Source organism: Leopardus geoffroyi, chromosome A2 (assembly GCF_018350155.1).
Source record: "Leopardus geoffroyi isolate Oge1 chromosome A2, O.geoffroyi_Oge1_pat1.0, whole genome shotgun sequence".
NCBI classification, from domain to species: Eukaryota; Metazoa; Chordata; class Mammalia; order Carnivora; family Felidae; genus Leopardus; species Leopardus geoffroyi.
The window spans coordinates 124,614,358-124,640,354 of NC_059331.1; the positions used below are offsets into that span (position 1 = coordinate 124,614,358).

The window sequence follows — 25,997 nt, forward strand, 5'->3', positions numbered from 1 at the left end:
ATCAGTAGGAATGTACATCCTTGTTCATAAATCTTTGATCATATCTCTGATTATTTCCTTAGGATAGATCCTAGAAGTGAATGTACTTGGCCAAAAATTAAAACATTTAGAAAGCTCTTGATTCATGGTGCCAAACAACTTTCTAAAAACACTGAACCATTATCTCCTGTTTGTTCAAAAAATTAGTCTTTGTGTTTTTACTTACGTTGCCACAGTCATTTTTGATGTAAAGTTGTCTATCTCTGCCTTTTCAGTAATACATTCATTAAAATAGACAAATTAGGATGTTATTAGATTGCTAAAATAACCAAAGCAACTCGTTGGAGAGCTTCCTAATGCTAAAAGCTGCCTGACATTTTGGTGGACCATCTTTTCTTAGCATGTAATTTTCGATGACTTAAATTGCTAGATCCTGTAGCTAAATGTATGAACAGAAATATGGTGTGGGTTTGAGCATTTAGACAGATAACGACAGTTCTGTTCGTCTGATGTGGAAAAGTGGGAGCTGCTGTCTACTGCTTCCTGAATAATAACTGAGATTTTATTATATTTTAACCTAGTTCATAGAACCATTTAGTGACCTAGTTTTTTATTTATAAATATGTCAAAATCAGTAGAAAGTCTGGGTAATCTAATCAAAAGAGGTTACATTTGAAATAACATAACTGCTCATTTACTTATTGGATCTTAAGTAATGGGGTCCAAAATGTACAGTGATGGTTATGACATAATATTATATGAATTTAAACTAATTTTGTGGCTTTGACCTCATAAAATATGCAGAAAATACTAAGTTCAAAGGAAATGTTTTAATTAGAGGGTTGTGACTTTATTACTTCCTTTTAGCTTTCTATCAAGATATTTTAAGAAATATTAGGAAATCTTACATCCTCTGTAAAGACTATTTGAAATGAATAATAATTTCTGTTTCTCTGACCAGGCTGGTGGGAATACTGTTTTTACTGCATTATAAAGTAACTCTGAAACCTGAGCATAATATAAATACTGCATTTGGGGAAGGTCATTTTTGGCACTTTTTCTACTTTAGTATACTAATTCTGCCGTTGTGGGAAAGAAGCTTTGGAATTATCAAATTTAAAGATTCTGTCTGTAACATTCACTGGCTTTATGACCTTCGTCCAGTTCTTGATACTTTCTAAGCTCTAGTTTTCTCATTTGTTAACGAGGGATGACATTACCTCAAAGATTTAAGGGAATAATGAATGAAATGCTCCATTTGCAGAATATCCTTAGCAAAAGTTTGTCCCTTTCTTGTTCTTACATGTAAAATATGTGGAACGTTAGGGCTAGACCGAGGACTCTGTTTAAAGGAAACAAACCATTAAAAATGCATCATTTAATACCTTCAAAAATGTTTTTGTCCTTTCTCTGAAATATAGATGCACCAGTAGGCATTGAATTAAATGCCAAGCTTCAGATATGGGGTGACAACATCTTGTGTTTGCAGTGGTTGGAACTGGTTTGCACTACTTATAGGAATTATAATTATAAATATGTTAGCAGTGCCGGTTCATTATGCAGATATATTTTCCATAAAAATTATGAAATTGGTTCCAAGAGGATTTCATGTGCTCATAATGACTTATGTCATTGAGTATTTGGTTCCTTCTCTTTGTGATGTGTGAAAACTTTAGTGCTTAGAATTATCAGTGTGATAATTGTGTGTAAAGCAAGGGTACCATGAAGAGTTATCAGGGCACTCTTTGTGGGCCAGAGGGGGCACCAGGTGTTCACGTGGGGCTAGTGTCCTCAGTCCTCCTCTGACCTCTAGCAGCCTTCTCCAATTCTTTGATATGGACAGATAACATATTTGCAGGGTTTTTATGGAAAGTGCTGTACAAGTACAGCGTCAAGATGAGCCAACCTCCTAACTTCCCAGCAGGTTGCCACTCTAAAGCTGGAGCCACTACAGTTTAGAGCTGTCTGGTTTAAGCACGAATTGTTGGTTTGCCACCACCTACTGTCTTTTTGCTACTTAACTCTTAACTCTTTCCTGAATCTTAAAGAGTCCTATGACAAAAACATATGGTCAACCTTTATGGTTCAACTTTTGATATGAACTTAGGTCATATTTTTGCATGCATGGAATAATTATAGTGTACTTGAAGAAAGCTGCCTTTTGATTAAACAAACTTTAGTCTGTTGCTGTTAATGATGGATGCAATATTTTTATGATCATTGTATCAATTTTGAATCATATGACATCAAGTTCAGATGATCATTGCTCAGAAAATTAGTATTTTTTTTAACATTTTTTTTTGAGAGACAAAGCATGAGCAGGGGAGGGGCAGAGAGAGAGGGAGAAAAGAATCTGAAGTAGGCTCCAGGCTCTGAGCTGTTAGCACAGAGCCCAACGTGGGGCTTGAACCCACGGACCATGAGGTCATGACCTGAGCCTAAGTCAGATGTTTAACCAACTGAGCCACCCAGACGCCTCAGAAAATTAGTATTTTAAGGATCATATAATTGACCTTTATAATTAAAAAATTTAAATCTCAAACTCTCATACTAGAAATAATGAATAAAAGCAATTAGTTTTTTTAAGTCTAAACCATTAGACCCACTGAAATTATTTAAGATCTATTCGTTTAAGACTCTGATCAACTGCTAAGTCTCGATTTGCCATCACACCTTTTTAGGTCCACCTTGACTACAGCATTTATGACACTGCATTGCGATCTTTGGATTACACATCTGTGTTGTTGACAAAGCTGTGAGCTATTCAAAGGGAGAGGGTCTGTCTTCTTTAGTGATATCCCTAAGTTTTAGTACATGTCCCTCTTGTTAACAAATGCCAGGTAAATATTTTCCAAATAATCTTGAAATGACTTAAACATAGAATACTATATGAAACACTCAAGCATTAGCAGATCAAGATAATTTTTGTGTAACTTGACTTGCAATTATGGCATTATTTATTTAACATGAATTTTGGTGGTGATATTTATATGTGAATAAGGAAATTTTAATAGATGATTCAAAATACCAGGAATTAAATTAAGAACAAGAAACAGTCTACGACTTTTATGTGTTGATTGGTCCAGGCTTCTGGAAGCCATCTCTGTCCATCACAGTGTTATCTCTGCTTTAGACCCATCTCAAACATTTAATTCTTGTCTAGAAGGATAATTAGGGACCACCAAATATAATGTCATTTTTGCTGAGGTAAATTGAATTAGGGTAAACTGAAACTTGGCTTGATGTTACCCTTTTTAATGTCAGAGCAAGGCTTGCATATTGTGACCTCTCTGTTTCCATTCCACTCTTCTAAACAGTGGCTTAAGCATGTTCATTGAACAAAGCCAGGTGCTGTATCTGGTTAACTCTGGGGTATTTTGAGTGGCTATACACGAATGTTTGTTAGACTATTAGTATGAATTGCCAAATTTCAGAGACCCATTAGTGTGGTTACCTATGAAACTTCCAGTTTTGGGGGGAAGGTTCTTTTGAGTTTCACATTAATTATTTAGCTAGAAACACAGATCGATTTATATTGAGGGTTACTACACACAAGAAGTGACAGCTTCTTAGATAATAGTGTTCATATGTTTTTGGTATATCTTTAGAAATAGCTTTTGTACTTTAACAAGTAATTCATTCAGTATTTTTGCTGGCATGGTGTTAGGTTCTGAAATACAGAAATGGAAAAGACACAGACTCTTCTTTAGCAATTCAAATCTGCTGGCAAAAACAAATGAACAAATAAAAAGCACATTGCAATATCTTCTGATAAGGGCCACAATAAAAGTTTTGTGTGTGTGTGTGTGTGTGTGTGTTTTAATGTTTATTTATTTTTGAGAGAGAGAGAGAAAGAGAGAAACGAACACGAGCCGGGGAGGGGCAGAGAGAGAGGGAGACACAGAATCTGAAGCAGGCTCCGGGCTCTGAGCTGTCACCACAGAGCCGGACATGGGTCTCGAACTCACAAACCATGAGATCATGACCTGAGCTGAAGTTGGATACTTAACCAACTGAGCCACCCAGGCACTTTTTTTTTTTTTTTTTTTCTTGAGGCAGAGAGAGACAGAGCATGAACGGGGAGGGTCAGAGAGAGAGGGAGACACAGAATTTAGGCTCTGATTCTGATCAGAAAACAGGCTCCAGGCTCTGAGCTGTCAGCACAGAGCCTGACGCGGGGCTCAAACTCACAGACTGAGAGATCATGACCTGAGCTGAAGTTGCACGCTGGACTGACTGAGCCATCCAGGCACCCCGGTTTTTTGTTTTTTAAATATAGAACTAAAGTGATTGGTTATCTGTATATAAAAAGTTCAGTTGCATCCTTACCTCACACCAGAAATAAAAATAAATCCTAAGGGAACTAGATACTCAGAGATGAAAGGTGTAGCTTTTAAAGAGAAGAGAGAAGTACATCTATATTACCTCAGATTTGGGAATGATTTTCTAAAGAAGCTACCGAAGCTCAGCTAGTCCTTAAAACAAAAGATTGACAAATTTAATATATATTAAAACATAAAACCTTTATACAGCAAAGGAAACTATAAATAAAATTAAGATGAAAATATTTTAGTTTGTTCTACAAGCAAAGGTGTATGGAAAAGAACTATGTAAAATAAGAAAAATGTGCAGTGGGTATGTAAAGAAAATTCTAAAAGAGGAAATGTAAGTAGCCAAAAAAACATATAAAAAGTTGTTTAGCCTTGGTAGTAATCGAAGGTATGTAAATTAAAATCACGGTGAAATTCCATTTCATACATATCAAACTGAAAAAAGTTGAAAAGGTCTTATAGGATGAAATGTTGGTAAATATATGGAGCTGTGAGAACTTCCCATACACAGTTAATAGAAGTACAAATTGGTACAATATTTGGAGAGCTCTTCAAATGAATTAACCAGGGCTGAATGTGTCAACATTTAAAACAATCTCAAAAATACATTGTTGAGAAAAACATAACGCGGAGAAATACCCATGGTGTGATTTTAAAGTTTAACAACATGCAGAAAGATCAGACATATTGTTTAGGGATACGTTTACAGTGGAAGTATACGTGCTATTCAAAATACTGAATAGAATCCTTACTTCCGGGAGAAAAAAGAGGGTGACAGGATGGGAGCAAGGCCCACAAGGGGCTTTGGCTGTATCTAAAATGTTTAATTTCTTAAAATAAGTGACAAATACGGGACTTACACATGCTGGGTATTTATTATTTTCTGTACCACCTTGTGTGATTTAGCTATTTCATACTAAAAGGAAAGGGAGAAAAAGCACAGTGGAGAACTAATTCTCTGAGGGAAGGTTAGGGAGGGCTCTTTGGAAGAGATGACCTTTAAGCTGGTTTTGGAAAGGTGGTACAGTGTGTAAAGAGGCACAGGGTTATGAAATAGCATTTTATGTTAAGGGCCCTATATGCAGTTTGCAAGACTGAGGTGTGGCTGGAATGAGAAAACAGGAAGGTTATCAGAGATTAATCTAGACAATGAGCCAGAGATCAGATCTTATGATGGTATTAATTTCCCACAACAAGTAAAATTTCTTGTACCCTGCTATTCTCTACTTCAATTGGGACAGTCAGCTCATCGAATTATGATGATTAGAGCCCCTGAAGAAGAAAGACTCTTATGACCTTAGTTTATAATAGCCAGTAGGTCCTCACAGGGTTTCGAACAGTCTACTGGTGTTTTGGTAGATGAGCAATCAAGAATGAAAACAGAGCTTTTCAGCTTTGAGCTGATTTACAACCAGGATGCCTATACTGTTGAGCAAGCTTTATGGGCCATCCAGTATGAAAGCCTGGGGCTTGCTCAACTCTGAGGGTCGTGCCTAGTTATCCTTTTTGGGTCAGCTGGGAAGGGCAGTTTTATCTTATTGCCACTCACATGGCTCTCCTATGAATGTTTTGTTCCGCTCACTTTGAATACATTTGTTTCTTGCAAGAACTGTACTGGGGTGCTCTGGAGTGGAGTGCCTTGTTTTTTGAATGACTGCCTATGTGATCTTTTACTATGTTTTGCTTATATCAAATGGACTTGTCCGGATTTCAGAGAATGCCCTTTTACTCTTATTATTTTTGGGGAAAATGCTATTATCTTTCTGTGCCATCCATAATTTCATAGATTCAACATTTTCCTTCCCAGCTTTCCACACTGAATCCTTTCTGTCTCTATAAGGCTGTACCCACACCCATGGTCCCTCTTTCTTTTTGCTTCTTAAAGGAGCACCTTCTTTAGTCTTTTCTGATATCTAGAGTAGGGCACAAGGAACTGGCTGTGAGATGGGCAAAGCAGATGACATCAACGTTAGTGGGTAGGTTTTACATGACGTGCTTGTCTAGAACATGGTAAACCAAGGGGAAATTTGATGTGAAATCAGTAAACATTTTCCATTGGTATAGTACAAAAAGATTTGGAGTTTAGGGCTGGCAGTTTTCTAGCTATATAATCTTGGAAAAGTCTCTTAGTATTTCTAAACCATAGTGTCATCCACTGAAGAATGGAAATATAAAACGTATCTCATAGAGTTGTGTAGTTAATTTATTTTAAAGTGCATTGTAAATTATAAAGTACTGTACAAATATGAGATATTAGTGTCATCAGTATTCTTCTTAATGATACCTAACATTCTTTGGCTTTTTTTGACCTCATCAATATATGATGTCAGTGTGGTCATAGCCAACATAGAGCAACTTTCATCCCTATTTTCTTAGTGGCCTTTGTTTTATAAGTAATGGGCCAATTATAGTATTTATTTATAAGTGAATTACAGCTGGGGCATCCCTTTTAACACATAAATACTACTAAATGTGGGCTAGTGTTGGTGAGGATGCTACTGTGTAGTGCATGCAGGGTTGTGGGCTGTAATTCTCAGTTTTAGGGGGCTTTGGATGACCTCAGGGATTGGAGGTCAATAAACTTAGAATTTCAGTATTTACTTTCCCAAGAAGTCATTTATCAAGAAGCTAAAAAAACTACTGAATTACAAAACATTAGGCTAATTCATGTTAGAGAGACATTAGGCATTCTTGAACAAGGAAAAATTCCAGGGTCCATCAATATACCGTTAGATGAGGTAGACCAAACTCATAAGAACCAAAAATATTTCAAAGAGAAGTGTAATTAAATAAAACCATCCAAATCTGGAATCTAATCCCTATCTAGCTAGTTGAGAAAGAAGCAAAAAGACTTTGCACACAGCATTATCTTTGTTTTTTTTTTTTTTTTTTTTTTTTTTTCTCAACGTTTTTATTTATTTTTGGGACAGAGAGAGACAGAGCATGAACGGGGGAGGGGCAGAGAGAGAGGGAGACACAGAATTGGAAACAGGCTCCAGGCTCTGAGCCATCAGCCCAGAGCCCGACGCGGGGCTTGAACTCACGGACCGCGAGATCGTGACCCGGCTGAAGTCGGACGCTTAACCGACTGCGCCACCCAGGCGCCCCTATCTTTGGATTTTAATAATGCTTAGTAGCATGCTGGATTTTGGAAAAAGTGGGCAACATATGAATTTCCAGAGAATAAACAAGGAAATTGAAATTTTGAACACAAGTCAGCTTTTTCTTGGGTACCTGCAGCCTGAGATAGTGGAATGAGAGGAAAAAATTAATGCTGTTGCCAACAATTTGTAGGGTGATTTTGAGCAGGTCAGCTACTATTTGAATCTTTTCTTCATCTATAAATTGAGAATACCACTTGTCCTTGCCTACTCTAAAAGGCTGTTGAAGATTGATTTAGACAATATGTGTTACTTGCCATGCCAGTGTAAGGCTTAGGATTTTAAGACTTCATTTTTTTTTTTTTTTTTTTTTGAGAGAGAGAGAGAGAGTGAGTGCGTGCACGTACAGATGAGGGAGGGGTGGAAGGAGAAGGAGAGAGAGAATCTCAAGCAGGCTCCTAAGCCGAGCGTGGAGCCTGATGCGGGGCTTGATTTCAAGACCATGATATTGTGACCTGAACTGAAATCAAGAGTTGGATGCCCAACTGACTGAACCACCTACATGTCCTAGGACTTAATTTTTACGTAGTTTAAAATAGTTCAGTTGTATTCTCAAAGACCATGTTGCCTGTGTCACCTAATCAAGAAGTGTGATTTTAATTTGCATTTCCCTAATGATTAGTGATATTGAGCATCTTCTCATGTAACCTGTTGGTTTTTTGTATATTTTCTTTGGAAAAATGTTTATTCAGGTTTTTTGCCCTCCCCCCCCCCCTTTTTTTTTTTTGCTATTGAGTTATATGATTTCTTTATATATTTTGGGTATTAACTCCATATCAGATATATGGTTTGAAAATCCTTTCTCCCATTCCATAGGTTGTCTTTTCACTTTGTTGATGGCTTCTTTCGCTTTATAGAAGCTTTTTAGTTTGATGTAATCCCACTGGATTCTTTTTGATTTTGTTGCTTGTGCTTTAGGCGTCATATCCAAAACATCATTACCCAGACCCGTGTCAGGGGGCTTTATTGCTATATTTTCTTCAGGAATTTCATGGTTTCAGGTTTTACATTTATGTCTAATCCACTTTGAGTTAATTTTTGTGAGTGGTGTGAGATGGGTCCAGTTTCCTTCTTTTACATGCCAATATCTAAGTATCCCAGCACCATTGAAATAAGTCACCTAGAGAGAGACAGATACTTTATGATCTCATTTATATGTGAAATTAAAAAAAAAAAAAAAGAAAACCATGAAAAAACAAAAACACAAACTCATAGAAAAAAAATCAGACTTGTGGTCGTTTACCAGAGGTGGTAGGTAGGAGAGTGGGAATTGGAAGAAAGTGGTCAGAAGGTACAAACTTCTAGTTAGAAGACAAATAAGTACTAGAGATATAATGTGCAAGATGATGACTACAGTTAATACTGCTGTGTGATATATAAGAAAGGTGTTAGGAGAGTAAATCCTAGGAGTTATCACGAACATTTTCTTCTTTCCTTTTTATTATATCTATATGAGATGATGGATCTTATTGTGGTGATCATTTCATAGTATATATAAATCAAGCCGTCATGCTGTATGCCTTAAGCTTATACAGTGATGCATGCCACATTTTTTAATAAAAGTGGAGGGGAGGAAGAATAAGTGCAACCTTTTATATTGTACTTCTTTTTATTTATGATGGAGTAATTAATAATACTTTAATGTGTTTGTTCATAAAATGAGAATCCCAATAACAGCTTGTGGAAACTTAATTAGTCATTCAGTGATATTTTGCATTATTACTACATAAAATATATGTGCTTTTTTAGAATGTTCTCTTTGAGATCTTGAGTATTCTTCTAAGTAAAGCCTGAAGCTTAAACATCCACTTTTTTTGCATTTCTTGGTCTGATATTTCTATTATACCAGAAGGTTAGTATTCACATGGTTATTATCCCTTTCAGTTGGAACTAATGTGCACTTTGATGACTTTTGTTTTATCTCATTACCTTTTTGATTTGTTTTGTTTCCTAAGAATCCATTATGAAGACTTTGATTCATTTTTTGTGGAGCTCAGAAAGTTTAAGATGAATTAAAGGCATTCCTTTTGTAGGTTATCTCAGCTCAACCCATAAAAATTGCCCATCAATTATAGGAATGTTTTCAACCATCCCTGGCATATACTTCTAAGAAATTTTCACATTCAGTCAGTTTGACAGTTGAATCCATGAACTCTTGGTCTAAAAGCCCTTGATACTAATTATTGTATTATGTTTGTCAAAGAACAGGAAAGAGATTAAGATAACAATGGTTTGCATAATTCAGGCTGTAACATAAAGCATGGAGAAGAAGCAAGTGTGGTTTGTGGTGTGTAAGCTATATGTAGAATACAAGTAGGAACTTTTTAAAACTAAAATGTGCTCAAGATAGTTTCAGTCGTATGTATTTGAAGTACTTTGGAAACATTTCACCAAAGTATTAAGTTTGTAGTGGAATTAGGGGGAGTAAAAATTAATAATTTTAGAAAGTTTTTTTTAATTAAGCTAAAGTATTTCAATTGATTCAAATGGAAGCAAGTCTGATTTTGTGTGACAAATTATTACTTTCATTTGGTTGGGAAGGAAAAGGTAATTAGCACCTCACAAATCAACGTCAATGATAGGAAGCTCCATTGTAAATACACCAAATTTGAGGATTACTGTCCCTCAAAGAAGGTATACATTAAAGATGACATGATCACTTATATTTATTTCATGAGCTTGATCCTTATCAGATTAGCCCAGGTCTGGTTAGAGTTATAAGCTGTTTTCAGCTGTATTGGTCCTTATTCAGTTTTCACAGTATGCAAATATATGCAGAAATAAAAAAAAAAAAAAGTCTTCCTAAGAAATAGCTTTGAAAACTAAGAAAGTCTATTGGAAACATAAAGCATTTTTGGCGTCTTATATGTCATGCACGAAAAGTTAATGGAATTAGTTTTTACAGTGGCTTATGGAATTGGTCTCCTTATTCTACTGTCACGCCTTGTATATGAGTAAATGGGTGGTTCATATAGTCATTTCTATAAAAAATTGACTCTTTTGTAGGAGAGCTGGCAATTTTGTCAAGAATTTATGATTTGGAGGTTGGTTTTCATGAAAATGGACTTTGTCTTAGCCAAATGCCTTAATAGCCAAACCTTTCAGTGTGTAACTATTCACCGGAACTCCTTGATTTGGGTTTGATAAAAAGATGGAGATGGGAAAGGAGTCATTCTGTCTGCTGATGCATGAAAGGAAATATGGAAGTCTTCATCTTTGCATATTGTGAGCCTGGTGGAGGACTAGTTTTGTCACTGCAGTTCTCCTAAATCCAGTTATCCTATCTTCTGTTTCCAACTTTCCCTCTGGGAACCTGTATATCATCCTTATCTTTGGACTCCATACTTTAAATATTGTTTGTCTTCCAAGGATATTATATCCTTTTTAGTGTGTTCTTACGAATGCAACATAGAATTACATATAAAAAAGTTTCTGATCAGTGTGAAATCATCTGTAGTGCTACAAAGAATCTTAGCATTTTATTCCACTTTGGAAGCCATATTATATATATACATAAACATGCACATTGTTCTTAAAAAATATGGAAAGTGTTGATTCTCATTTTGACTTGTAAGGAGTTCATTTTGGAGGCATTTTCCTGTAGTCCTGTTAGCAAGTATTGACCTGTAATCAAGCCAAAACAGGGTACATGTGACACCCGTCCCTTTTTTATGTGAACATGGATTATAACTTTTTAAAAAAGTGAATGCCCAAGAAAAGAAGTCATCAGCAGAGGTTTATGAGTTACCAAAACAAAGAGTTCAAACTGTGCTCACCACAAGGAGAAGTAGTTAAAAAATTAGAGAAGGTGTTTGAATTGATGAGCTGTTTGAATTGGTCTTCTGACCTCAGAAATGACCTTTTCCATTACCTTCTCTGGTTTGAAAGATAATTACTCTCTTCTTCTCTCGCCCTAAGGCAACCCTGGCCAGAATTTCAGCTTTGCCTTTTGAAGGGTGACGCTGTGGTGCAGTGTATTGGGTCAGAGTGTGACCTTACACATCTGTATTTCACTAGGACCACCGAATAGAGATGACCACCACTGTTGCTGGTGTCTCCCCAAATCCAAACCAGTCTGCATCTTGATAGCTCTTAAGAGCAGGAGGATCATTCTATTCTGCTGTAGAACTGTTTTTTCATTGTCAGTTTTGGAGAACAGTGACTCTGTTATTCAGGGAGATAAAATGAAAAGTTATTTGAAAGAGGTTTAATATGGTATTATAGTCATTTCATACAATATACATTAGTTTACAGTTTACCCTATTTTTCAACATGTTTAGCTACTGTCTTATCTTAGCACCTCTGGAGTTGCAGCAATGAGCAACTTAATCAGGGCATATAAATTTATTGTACATTGCTAAGGACTTTAATGGGAAGTGTAATAAATCCTTTAAGTAAGGACTAGTCATTATAGAAAGCTGATTTGCAACAGCTAAATGTTCACGTTATACTAGAGTGAGATATAAACACTCCTTTGTAACTTGCATGTCATTGTAACACACAGATGTCTTGGCTCCAAGAGCACGTGTATTATTAAATGAGTTCCGGCTTGGATTTATGCCAGGGTCGAGGCTTAGTGATCTTAAGTAAGAGCCCAGAACATCACACGATGGGAGGTCAAACAAACTGCCTTTTTATTAGGGGAGTTCTAGTCCATGCTTTAGAGTCTGTCACTGGTGAAGAATAGATGCCCAGTATAGTCTGTTCTACAACATACTTTAAGCTCTTTCATAACTAAAGAAAAAGACTTATCAGTACACGGAGACCTTGAGATATAAGTTGAAAATCTTGCAGAAGGCTCTTACTTTAACACAAGTAGTGGCTTGTTTAGTTGCTTCAAGAACTGCTGCATTTTCCTCTATAGTTACCTGGGGAAGCTGCAGGTAGAGAGAGTGCATCTTTCCCTGTGTTTAAAAAACAGTGTGTAATGTTGTGGGGAAAGGGAGTAGCAGGAGGGAGAGGAAGAAGAGGAGGAAGGTTATATTCTAGGTCAGATCCCTAGGCCAGATTCTGAATTTTGAGGCCTCTGGTCTCTACTATAAATGAATCCATGCAAGGACCTGGGTAGGAAGGAGGAAGCATGAGCCTGGGTTTTAAGGCTGTAAAGCATTGACTTTGACATTGCTGGATGCAAATACCAGTGGATATTGAACTGTGCTAATATTACTACTAGAACTGTTATTATTTTAGTTAGAGCTCTGATTACAGAATTACATAAGTTTTGAGTGGTTTGTCCATAGTCCCTTTCCTTCTATATGCCCCGTTATTTTCAGTAGGCAGTTTTGCAGAATAGGAAGTTCTGTAGAAACACATGTATTGATTTATATCAGAAATACTGGTATACCATGGTAAGTATACTTAGTATACTACTTGTATGTTGATTTATAAAGTTAATAAGACCTCTGTGACCAGAGTGAGAAGCTGGAGCATAGAAAGCTCATGTTTTTATCATATAATTAGAATGCTCTCTGTTTATCAAACTGCTCCTCACTTTGTTAAAACTGTGTTAACCCATCTAAATGGTATTAATACATTTTTGAAGTTGTAATGTATAATTATATTATCATTCTTTCAGTAATACACCAGATGTAGAATCTCAAATTTATGTCTATTTGACACGAGCTTCTGGCATATGGTTGCTTGAGATTAAGACAACAACAACAACAACACCACCTCTTTTATCATAGAGACCAAGTCACAATATTTTATAAATGAATATGGGAGGCCCTAAAAGTGCAATCCTTGTGAGAGAAGAGAATAACTTACATGAGCCAAAATTTTCTGTGTTCCTGTGTCTAATATCAGGATATAATTCTGAGTCCAGAGTATTATCAATCAGTTAATATTCTAATATTAAATATTAAGTGAATATTTAAGCATTAGTATTTAGTTAATTAATATTAACAATCAATAATAAAATTGAATATTAACTCTATTTTCTTGAAAGAGCTCAAAACTCCCTTACAATGTTAAATGTCATAACTACCATAAAACCAAATCTAAAACCAAACGTTAGTTTGGTACGTGCTCAGTCTCATGATCACATTTGACAAACAGCATATCTGAAAGAATATTAAGGCCTTCACTTAAGTTTTACTTATAGTTGGAAACCTGGTGTTTGGCCAAGAAAGGAAGAAAATGATTAAATGAGAATGTGGCTTAGTTCTTGCCTTCTCCAATGTCTTGTGTGTATTTCTGCCATTCTATCAAAAAGACAATACCACATTTTCCAGGATCAGCCACTTCCTCTCATGCTGTTGGGGTGAGTGGTGAGCAGACCTAGCATGAAGACTCAGGCTGACTGCCTTGGTGTGAGGCACATCAATTCCCAGACAGGATCTAGTGTTGAGCACATCAGAGGTCTTCCAACTGGCATCCGGACAAGTCCTGAACATGTGGAGAACAGATTTAGTCTGAGTTGACTGTGAGGCTCATTTCACCCTATATTAGGCCAAAGGTGGCAAGCCCTGCTACCAACTGAAAGCTGCTTAGTACTAGTAGTGGGGGCAGGGGACAAAGATGGGTGGTAAAGAAACTAATGTATTTATAGCATAAGCAAAGAAGCATGTCATATTATCAAAGGCCAGAATCAGACCTTAAGAGCATCCATCCAAAGGCCATGCGAGTATTTTTAGGATTTTGTTTTTTGCACATTATCATGGAGGAAAAAACAGAAAAACAAAGATTGCTAAAGATGTGAAAGAAGAGACAAACCATAATATCCCACTTTATTCTTAATTGGCAATCTTCTCTCTTCACTTCTAGGCCAGATGGCCACAGACTGATATTATAATGAGAGGCCTGAGATCCTCAATTAATTATTGAAGCTGCAGAAAAGCAACCCCAGTGGGCACATCACCAAGAAACAGACTTCAGAGGAAGTCAGACCTGATACTGCAGAGGACAAACCTCATTACAATTAACATTTGCAATGCTTAGTACACTAAATAATAAACAAAGTCTACATTTTCAGTAGTCATGGCTTGAGTTGACTTTGGTATTGTTTTGACATTAAAAAAATTTTGTGTATAGAAAATCTAGATCTGATTTGGATGCTTGGTAGAAGATTAATCATCTAATTGTTTCCAGAAAGACTTTTCCCATAAATATCTTCCATCATTTGCTACTGAGTATATTTACTATTGTTTTACAGAAATTTACCATTGATCTGCTGAAAGAAAAGTTTTTTTGATGTGGAATGATTAGGTTGGTAATCTGAGATGGATGCTATCTATGGGTCATGTGTCTACTAGAGAATTTCTGTGAATTTTAAACCAATGCTGACTTTGGATAGCTTTAGCCCTAGGTGCAATAGATACATTACTTTTGGGAATTTCCAAAAAAATATTAAAGAATCATAGCTAATTTTAATGAAGAAGGAAAGGTGAATCCGTGTTGTTCAGGCACTTCAGGTTGCCTATATGATATCCAGTATTCTTTTTCTTATTTATTAGTGGAACTCCAATTTTTTGTGGGAGTTGGGGAAAGGAGTGGGTGGGTGAAGTTTTATTGGTACCTCATATTTATTTTTATTTTTTTATTTTTTAAATTTATTTATTTTGAGAGAGAGAGACGATAGCAGGGGAGGGGCAGAAAGAGAGGGAGAGAGAGAATCCCAAGCAGGCTCTGCACTGTCAGCACAGAGCCCGATGCAGGGCTCGAATCCACGAACCGTGAGATCATGACCTGAGCTGAAACCAAGAGTTGGATGCTCAACTGACTGAGCTACCCAGGTGCCCCAGTACCTCATTTTTAAAGCTCCATATTCTAGGCTCTCACTCAGCTCAGAGTGGACATGTGCTACAGTTCTGGCCAGTGAAATGGAGGTGGAAGGCCTCCTGCCTTTGATGTTCCATCACTCCGATTCCTAGCTGCCAGGTTTCTGGCCTCTTTTCCCCTGTCAGCTGCAGCGTTGCCTACCATAAGGGATAACAAGGACTTGCGTTGATGGGTGTTCTTGCCAGTTCCAGGGCCACTGTTCCTTTGGCTCCCCAGTGCCCTGATCTCAGCTCTGTTCAAACCTCCAGATATTTCCTCAGCTCAGGACTCTAATGTATATCCTTTGTTTCCTGGGCTTTCTAGTGACCTACGCACATTCTCTTAGGCTGGGATTGACTCTTCAGCTTGAGATATAGTCTGAGTGGATTCCCTTCGTCTTGGCAGTTTTCCACTTCAAGGGCTCTTGTGTGTAGTCCCTCATTTACTGTTACGAAGGCAGCATGGGGTAGGGATCTAGAATAGTGGCTCTAGAGTCAGACTGACCTGGATCTGAATTCTGGGAGTTACTTGATCTCACCATTCCTCAGTTTCCCAAGCTGTAAAATTAGGATAATATGACACTGTTGTAAGGATTAAATGAAGTAATACTGTAAGGCAGTTGGCCCAATGCCTGGGCATGTAATAAGCACTCAGTAAAGTCGAAATGATTTGATGTGTTAATGATGATTGTTATACTAAACCAAAACCGAACATTGAATAGAGTTATTTTCTTCCTTCTAAAGAATGAGAATCTAAGACAGTTTGATCATATACTGTCAGAACTGGTGCCAAATCTGTGGGTCTAAAACTCCATGGGGCAGGACCCATGTTAGTCTCATTCATTGCTGTCTCCCTAGTATCTGACAGAGGGCCTGGCATAGAATAATAAGAACAATAACTAACATTTATTGAACACTTAATTTGTATTCAGTCTGTTTAAAGCGCTTCACATAAATCAACTCATTTCCTTCTAAAGAACAATGGGATAGGTATTATTATTATTATTATTCCCATTTTGGAGCTAGACTCAAGTCTAGAGAAATTAAGTAAGTAGCCCAAGGTCACATGTCTTAACTGCCAAAGCAGAATGCCAGTAGTCTGGTTCCAGAGCTCCATTGTCTTTCATTAAGTATTCATTGGCTACATGGGGGCAGGAAAGGCAGGAGAAAAGGGTGAAATCCTGTATCTTGGCTTCTTGTATTTGAGGTTGGTTATGGTACTTGCATCATAGAAGTGGATTTTTGCCTCTGCTTTAGAAAGGGATGTCGCCTTGAATGATTAATTTTGGGGAGAACATAATGCATTATTTATTCCCTGGGGCTTCTGTAAAGTCAGCAGTAAAGTGGGTGGGGGGCAGGGGTGTGTGCATGAATTACCACCCATAGCAAGTAGATCGGTACTAAAATAGTGTTGGTTACAGGCAGGTTGGTTTTCCAAAACATGTAATTTCACTGTTTGAAACTCAGCATGCTTCACCAGTAAATAGCTAAGTTACCCAGTAAAGCGTAGCTGGAGTGGTCATAGGGCCTAGAGCCCTAGGGAGGCATTGGGGGCTGGGTGTAGAGAGGTCTCAATGACAGGAAGCCAACAGTGAGGGCTTAGAATGGCCTCAAGTTTGACTGTTCTTGAGACTTTTACTATGAAAAATTCCTAAAATTTGATTAGTAAGATTTTGTATCATTGGAGGGCATAGCATGTGTCTGTGTTAGAGAACAAGGGCATTTTCTGGGACCTTTTTCTCCATATATAATCTGGAAATGAAACATATTTAAGCTGAGGTAAGCACACCCATTCAGATATATTTATTAGGCCTGTTTCCTTTTTACAATAGGAATTAAGAACAAATTGTATCATGTTTGGCCAATAATAGAAGTACCTCTTTTTTAAATGCCAGTTTATAGAATTGAATTTATTTCTGAGTTTACCTTCCACAATAACACTGTCTTTCTGAAATTTTGATCTTCTCTTTTCTCACCAAGAACCGCAATATTCTGAATAACCAAAATGGTATTTGCACTTTACCTATAGGAAGATTCTGTATATCCTCATTTCAGACTTTGCCCTAACCTCTGTCTAACCTTGGGAAAGTCACCCGGTTTACTGCAGGCAGCCTCAATGTTCTCATTTCTCTAGTAGGGATAATAGGGTTGAGTACTAAATGACATGATGGACACAAAACTCTGAATGTAACTAATGCAACATACCAAGTGTTCAGGAAATGATATTTATTATTAAATATTATTAAAAACAATGCATTCTTAGTGTTTCATGTATTTAATAACACACTGTAGAATAAATGTAATAAATTTTAAAGGTAAGAGGGCTATTATAGGTGGACAATTTAGCACCAGTGGGAAGTAACAACTGATTGTGTGAATAGAAGAAAGAAGACAGCAGCTATAAAATTAGATACAAAAGCAACAATTGTGCAATAGTTATAGCTACGTAGTGTAGGATCAAAAGAGCTTTCCACCTCTTTATAATTTCTTCCAGCTGGATGAATGTACAGCCCAATACAACAATTGATGTTCATAATAGTGACTTCTTTGAGTCATCAGGAAAAGATTAAATTATGAGAAATGCACTCCATTTAAGAAGGCAGTGGAGTTGGAGGACAATTTAGAAAGATTTTCCTTTAAAATAACACCTGCTTTACTTATGGCTCTATAAACCATAGGATTTTTGTAAAAATCCCTGCTGTTGCATATGACTGAGATTTTAAAGAGCTGGAAACCAGGCTAGACCTCAACTGCAGTGCTGGGGTAAGAAAGGCTGTGCCATTAGACAAGGCACGTTCTTTATGCTTTTCAGATGATGTTATGTTCTGGAGGGTTCATCTCTGTCTCCATCCACAAAGCAGCTGAGCTAAAGGGAAGAAGGGCTGAGTGGCCCTTGCTGTACTGACAGTGCGAGACTGGATCTAAGTACATGTTTTACTCTGGACTTAAGCAGGACTTAAGAGCCTTTTGACTCCTTGTCAGGGGTCAGGTTTGCCCCTGCCCCTCACGTCTTCCTGCCTGCTCTGCAAGGGAGGCAGTGTTGTCTAGTGGTTAAGAGTGTGGGTTTTGAGATCTACCAGTTAGGGATGCTTTGGATTGTCAGTGACTGGAACCCAACTCAGACTGGCTTAAACAGTAAGGCAGTGTGTGGGCCCATATAACTGAAAGTCCAGAGGATTTAGGGTTGTCTGTCCAGTGGCTTCCGTTCGGTTGCCTGGTGACTCTCTTGGCTTTGCCTTCCTCTGTGTTTTGGTTTCATCCTCGGGCTGGTAGTAGTGAGATGTCTACAGCCGTGCTGGATCCCACAGCTGCATGTGACATCTAGAGGCTTATTCTTGGAGGAAGTAAATTCTAAGAGCCTCCAACAGACTTTTCCTTATTTCTTTCTGGCCTGTATTGGGTCAGCCGCTCATTTTGGAGGCAATCTCTGAAACTGGAGTAATGATGAATATTGGATATCTTAGGCTAAGTCCCTGAGCCAGTCATTGCCAAGAGGGATGGGATTATAATGATTGCTTTAGACAAATCGTGATTTATCTCTAGTGTTGGAGTCAAACTACCTAGATCACAACAGCTGCTCTGCTGTGGGTGAATAGGTGTCAAAGATAACGGAGTATTCTCTCTAGAGTCAAACAGACTTGTTCTCAGGTTTTAGCTCTGCCATTTACTAGCTGCAGGCCCCAGCCTAACATTTGTGGGGCTTGAGGGAAGAATCCAAGTGATGGCTCACATATGCTATGTGGACACATTTTTAAAAGTTATAAATCAAGCTAATTGTTTCTATCCCGACAAATATACCTTTATAATGATCTGGCAGGTCATGTTGGAATTTGAATACTTGGATACCTCAGAGTTCTGCGTACAACATGGTTACATAAGGAGAGTGGGACCCAAGCTTACATTCTGTGTCTGTAGCTTTCCCCTGCCTCTGTCTCACACTACAAAGTGTTGACATGCCAGCTGACAAGTCCAGGCTATGTCTTTCCTACCCAGAAAGCCACCCCTTGTCCACCCCTTGGGCATAGACTTGTGAGCATGTGGCACCTGCTCTAAAGTCATCTCTAGGGAGGGATTTGGGGAAGAGGCCCACAGAGGCTGTAGAGATGAGCTTAGGGCAGTTTGGCAGGGAATTCTGAGCTAATCAGAGCATGTCTAGAAAGGGAATGCAGGATTCTTGGTTAATACATTTCCTTGACCTTATGGACTATTGTACCCACGGAGAGGAGTACAGGGAGGACTCTGGCCTTTCAAAACTCAAACCCAGGGTAAAGGTTTCTCTCTCTGGTATCAGCACAATTCTGATGAACTATAAAGACCACGGCAAGTGACAATTCTGCTGAGGCTCGGTTTTCTTCTGTAAAGGGAGTCAATACCCCTAATATCCAGTTCACCAACTTGTGAAGGTTAAGTGAGGTGAGGTATGCCAAGTACTCATAAAATGCCAGCTACTTTTAGTGTCTTTGGGCACCCAGTGCACAGGTGTTCCCTGGCTCTGATGCTCACTTATGCAAAGACCTTGGGCAAGCCACTCCATCTCCCCAAACCTTACTTCCTCATCTTTGGATGGTGATGCTGAATTAGGATGTAAATGGGAGGGAACATAAAATAACAGCAGCACAGCCTGTGCAGTGGTCGTGACTGTCAGGAAACTTCTGTGTTCCTGATGAGATAAAGTAGAGGTTCTGGATCACTAAGGCCCTCCATCATTTTCCAGGTAAAATCTGCTTCTGACTAGATAATATGTTTGTACCACAGAGAAAGTCCATTTACTAAACCAGAAGGAAATCTTTCACAAATTATCCCGTTTCCCCCCTACTTCAAAGTATTGCCTCTGTGTCCCACCTCTTACCCATGGCAGTCTGAGAAAGTTAAAGTTGTTTTTCCTAGATTTTATTTCAGCAAAATTATCCCCATAGCAATAATTAACCATGGCATTAGAGACAATAGAAAACTGTTAATGGTGAAAACCACCCCCATGTGGTGTGGTAACTAGGCTGTTGACTTTTTCAAAAAAGGCAACATCAGTGTTGAATTGGAGTTCCAACTAACACAAGATCAGAACCACAGGGGATTGTAAGTAAAATCTGGGTTGGCCTCCTTTCTGTTCTGTTCTAACAGAGCTGTTAGTGATAAGTGGTTGCTTATTTGGCTCAACATATTTTGTTACAATATAAAAAAGGAAGTTATTTAATTAGTACTATTGAGTAAATCAAAAATCTGCCTTTATGTATTTAATAACAAGCTATTTCAGGAGGATTTCGAGTATGCGGAGATAATAAAATTATTGTGCTGAGGACTAACACTATCAAAGCAGAAGCATGGGATCAGACACAAACACATGCATGTGCATACACGCACACACACCCCCCATTAATTTAAGATGTGTTTATGTGATATTAGTGTTCTTTGGTAAACAATGTCTGTTTTATCTTGGAGATAACAAATATTTTTAGTTATAGTACACAGAGGAAAGGCAACTAAGTATCTTGGGACTGAATTAGGGATGGTAAGTTTTAAAAATTGAAGTTCTAAGTTTTAAGTCCTTGAAACTATTTGGTAACTTCAAATTTCTCACAGGTTTTGAATTTGAATGTAGGAACTGGAATTGATTGTGTATGAAAAGAAAAACATGCGGGGCACCTGGGTGGCTCAGTCAGTTAAGCATCTGAGTTGGGGCTCGGGTCATAATCTTGCAGTTTGGTTCCTGGGTTCCACCCCCACATGGGGGTTGGGGCTCTCTCTTTCCCTCTCTTTCTCTGTGCTCCTCGTCCACTTGTGCTCTCTCACTCTCTCTCTCTCTCTCTCAAAAGTTAATAAAAAAAAAACTTAAAGAAATATATACTTTTAATTAAGACAGCATTGTTTTCACAGTGGCAGCTGTATTGCTGAAATTATGAATGGAAGGAAAGACATGTAACAAAAGAAATAAGATGAATCTTTCCTCTAACCTGTGCCTGTACTCATTTATATTAGTCCTTTACAAAGAGTCATTTTTAAGCTGTAACTGGAAGACTCTTTTACTTTGTTCTATGACTATTTTTTTAGAGTTAAAAAAAGCAAAATTCGAGTCAGAACCAGGATGTCCCTTGTTTTTTCTCTCTCTCCCCTGAAGTATTTGTTTTTTGTATCTTAGGTATGGGTAAATAGCTATGTCTTTTAGATCAAATGGAAAGTTTAGGATTGCTGTCAGAGATAAGAAAATGAATGTAGGATCATGAATATAGAATCCCATTAAATAATGTCTCTGAGTTTCCCACAGTGTCAGATGAGCCTTTGATTGAAAAGTGGCAAGATGTAATATCACCCAAAGAGTTCAAGTTTTTCTTTTTTCTTTTTCAAGTTTTTGAATAGAACAAATACAGATGCCACAAATATCAATTATTTTAACTGGAATTAAAATAAAAGTTTAAAAAGCCAAAGAAACCTGATTCTGAATTCGAGATGATTTTTCTTAATAAAATATGTTTGTAGAACAAATGAGTCACACTGTTAATTGGTAGGATGAGAAGTAAGTAGGGCCAACACTTGGTCTCCATGGTGTGCGGTGGAGAATGTGTATGTAGCCCTATGAGCGGGAGCTATAGGTACACTCCAGAACTATTTTAAACTTCGTTTTCTGGGAAGCCTCTTCTTTGGCTTCTGTGGGGCTCTTCAGACATTGTTTACACAGAGGGTCATCTTTCTGGAAATCCATGGGATACGCTGATGAATGAGTCACAGAAGCAATTAGCTTTGTAATACTGAGAATTATTGGCAAGAGTCCACATATTTTCTAAGATACAAGAGGAACGACAAGAATGAAATTAGCTTATGCTTGCTTGCTCAGAGGAGTTTTTACCTCCACAAAACTTGTCTCTTATTATAGATACACTCTGAGAAGTGATGTGGGGCAGTTTGTGGTGCCTTTCTTCTGCTTGACCTAAGAGGATTTTGATTAAGAATTTCTCTGAACCAAAGAATAAGAACTCGTGAATCTTGGCTAACAGTATTAATAAGCCCTTCCACTATGTTTAATCAATGAGAAATGTCACTATACTCATTTCCATACATTATGACATCAGATGCCTTCTGAAACTAATTCGTTGATGGAATAAAGTATAATTTTTGTACTTAAACTATTTCACAAAATATACAGAAAGCATGTATCCTAGGATAGTCCTCTGAATTTTCCTCAGCCAGCTGACAATTTTGAACTCAAGATTAATTTGTCTGGAAACATGAAAGATTTATCTGCAGCAAAACTTCGCTGAAATTGTGTCTGAAAAGAGTGTTATTGAAAGAACCCATTATCTCTATTTAGAGTTTAAAAATACAATCTAACTTTCATTTAAGAACTTTTAGTCAACACTCTTAAAAGTGTCCTTTCCATAAATGACCCTATCATTTGCCAAATAGTTGCCATTTGTAGATCAATAGAAGTCCACAGAGGTTAAGTGACTTGTCAGAATAACCCAGCAAGTGGCAGAATCAGAAGAAGATTCGAAGCTTTTAATTTCTAGTCTTTTGCTCTAAGACAATTAGCTAGTTCTCCCCTGAGCTTTAGCACACGAAAAGTTACATGGAACTTCCAGATGTACTTTGTGAAAGGGACACTTGTCTAGCTTGGATGAATCTGTCTTTTTTTTTTTTTAATTTTAAATAGTATTTATTACAGAAAATTTCTAGTTTGGGCTAAACTATTTATGTTACTCTTTATCTAAGAAGGAATAGAAAACTCAGCTTAGGAAAGGTGAATGAAACACATCTGTAAAGTTGATTTTCTGAATGAGAGAAAAAAGTGAAAGCTAAAACAAATTTAGGTGACTTTTTAAAAACCTGGCTCTCAGAACATTGTGCCAGTGTACCTGTTTATTCATTTGATGCGTAAGTTTTTTCTTGAGAGTATCTCACATCAGTGTATATAATTAGACTTGTACTTAAAATTCTAGTCCATTTGAAGAATTTGTAGAGTTAGCCTACCATTTTGGAAAGAATATTTATATTAATTATTCTGTACTCATTTCTCTTTGTGAACAATGCTTCTCTGCTTTTAGGCTAAAATAAGTAACAAGAAGCTGAGGATTGTAGCTAATTGTCTAGAACACAGGATTAGAAATCCAATTCTGACAGAAGCCAAATGAGTTACACTGAATTTGGCACAGGGTGTAAAAGGAACTGGTCTCTGTTAATGACATGTTCTTGTTCACAAGCAGGTGTTTGCCCAAGGGGAGTATACTTGCACTTCTTTGTAAATGTTATGGAAGAGTGGTTCACTGGAATAGGTGAACATTTCTCAATTTCACACCCAGGATATGTCATGGTGATTCTTCTAGTGCTCTGGGTTCAGTGGGCTTTTGCTAGGAGTAGAAGAGATAGGATTCCAGAAACTGTAGCACCCTCCTTATTTGGTGTTTCTGACTTTAAGGGGAGGCTGTTGTCCCTGTCCTTAATTAGACTGCTTCTCAACCCAGTGTCTTTGAAAGGCAGCATTTGTGAAGTGTGTCAAGTGCTAGGGTTTTTCCCTTTTCTGCCAGGAGGCTTTTTGGACAAAGTGGGAATGGAATTAGGGGATCAGGAGTACAGTGCTAAAATAGTTGTTAGAAAGGCCTCATTGTTGATTGCTGAGGGGGAAAGAAGAGAAAAGTTCAAGAAATGAAAAGCAGCTCCTTTCCCCCTTGAGATCTCTCTTTCCGTTGCTGTATGGCTCTTTACACCAGCCAGCATCTCTCAGCATTGTTCTAGCAGTTTGTTTAACTATCAACTTTTATTTAATTCATCCTTTTGGAAGTTTCTCTAGAGCAGTGGTTCTGAATGCTACTGGCATTCAGAGGGTAGAGACCAGGGAAGCCACTAAACTTCCTACACTGCATAGGACAGACCCAACTCAAGCAGGGGGCCCAAGGTGTCAACAGTACTCACATTGAGAAACTCTGCTCTAGATGAAGAAATTAAAAGACTTTTGAAAGGACTGGCCTGTCTTTGCAAATTTATAGCCGGTTTGTACAAGTAGTTGTTCAAAATATCCCACAAGTAGTGTAGGCACTGAGTTGTTTTGTTTTTGTTTTGAGCACTTCCTTACTTCCTGGTACTATGAGACATTCCAGGCTCATCTTCTCTATTTCCTGCCCCAGCCCTAGAATCAGCTCTTTCCGCAGGGAAGCCTGGTTCTTTTGTGGGAGAGTAGTATTAGAAGCCACGGTCTGGCTGCTGGGTATGCTCACTGACATGGAGTTTTCAACTCCATAATCTAAACTTGGTTTGTTCATCAGATCATTTTTTAAATCTTGGTCTTTACCATATACATGCATTTACTTTAAAAATATTTTTCTGATGTTTGAGCTTATATGGAACATTCAGATTACCCAAGTAATACTGAAATTTGAAATAACATTTTTATAAATGAATGAAATCTCTAATAATGTGATTTGTAAACTTTATTTCTTCTTTTATAACATAGTGATGGTATTTGAGACCATTCTTGCCTTAAGTCAATTTTTGTTATTAAGCATGTACCACACGTAGTTTTATTTCATGTTTCCCTATAGCAGGAAGGTGCTTAGTCCTGCCCTGTTAACATACAGATAATTTGTTCTGAAGTACGTGAAAATCTGCATAATGGTGACCCTTGCTTTTTGATTAAGTTAAATTTACTTGATAGTCTTTAGTCCTTCATTCGTAAATGTTCATATCTCTGTAGAAATTTAAGGTTTAACTTTTCCTAAGATGATGTCTAAAATTTCCTGGCTTTGCCTTTAACTGCTATGCTTATTTAAGAAACTGTCTCCTATACCCATGACCAATCTGCATAACTTATCAGGGTTTTCTCTTTAAGAAACATGGACTTTTTTTTTTTTAATTTTTTTTTTTTCAACGTTTATTTATTTTTGGGACAGAGAGAGACAGAGCATGAACGGGGGAGGGGCAGAGAGAGAGGGAGACACAGAATCGGAAACAGGCTCCAGGCTCTGAGCCATCAGCCCAGAGCCCGACGCGGGGCTCGAACTCACGGACCGCGAGATCGTGACCTGGCTGAAGTCGGACGCTTAACCGACTGCGCCACCCAGGCGCCCCGAGAAACATGGACTTTTAAAACATTACAGGTGCAAGCAAAAATAATTTCGGTTTTAAAACAAAACAGTGCAATTATTTTTTTCTTATTTGCTTAAATGTTTATTTTTTACGTATTGAGAGAATTCTGAGATTTAGATACAAATTTTATAGTTTATTGCACTTGAGTATACATTTGAAGAAAAAATACAAATATTATTCAAGATATTCTTGTTTTTAAAGTTTATTTGTTTATTTTTGAGAGAACAAGTAGGGGAGGGGCAGAGGGAGGGTGGGAGATAGAATCCCAAGCAGGCTCTGCACTGTCAGCACAGAGCCCAATGCAGGGTTTAAACTCACAACTGAGATCATGACCTGAGCTGAAATCAAGTGTCGGATGTTTAACCAACTGAGGCACCCAGGCATCTCTGTTCAAGATATTCTTAAAACTTTCTTCACGTTAAGAATCTGTTTGAGATCACTTTAAAACTTAGAGTTCTCCATGTTTATATTTTTCCAAACAGTATTGTCCTTTGTGTCATCTGCTGGTTTGGTAATATACCATTATTAAAAAAGAACTTATTGAGGTGAAGTTCACATAACATAAAATCAACCATTTTAAAGTGAACAATTCATTGGCATTTATTACATTTACAGTGTTGTTTAATAATCACTTCTATTTAGTCCCCTAAAATTTCTATCACCCCAATGGAAACCCCTTACCCATTAAGCCATTTCTCCAA

At 37.6% G+C, this 25,997-nt stretch overlaps 1 protein-coding gene and 1 pseudogene across 14 annotated transcripts in view; one reads left to right on the plus strand and one right to left on the minus strand.

The window, feature by feature from the left end:
* LOC123604877 overlaps positions 1-12,369 on the minus strand; it is a 40,621-nt pseudogene extending 28,252 nt beyond the window's left edge.
* The window catches only part of BBS9 (Bardet-Biedl syndrome 9), a 453,760-nt gene that overhangs the window by 290,598 nt on the left and 137,165 nt on the right, over positions 1-25,997 (plus strand). The window contains exon 20 of one of the 14 annotated variants that reach the window (XM_045495280.1): positions 14,237-14,344. The exons of the other annotated variants lie outside the window; for them this stretch is intronic. Coding sequence (XP_045351236.1) covers positions 14,237-14,296 — 60 coding nt within the window. The 3' untranslated portion in view covers positions 14,297-14,344. Of the gene's footprint in view, positions 1-14,236; positions 14,345-25,997 lie in introns of those variants that run through there. 14 annotated transcript variants of the gene reach the window in all.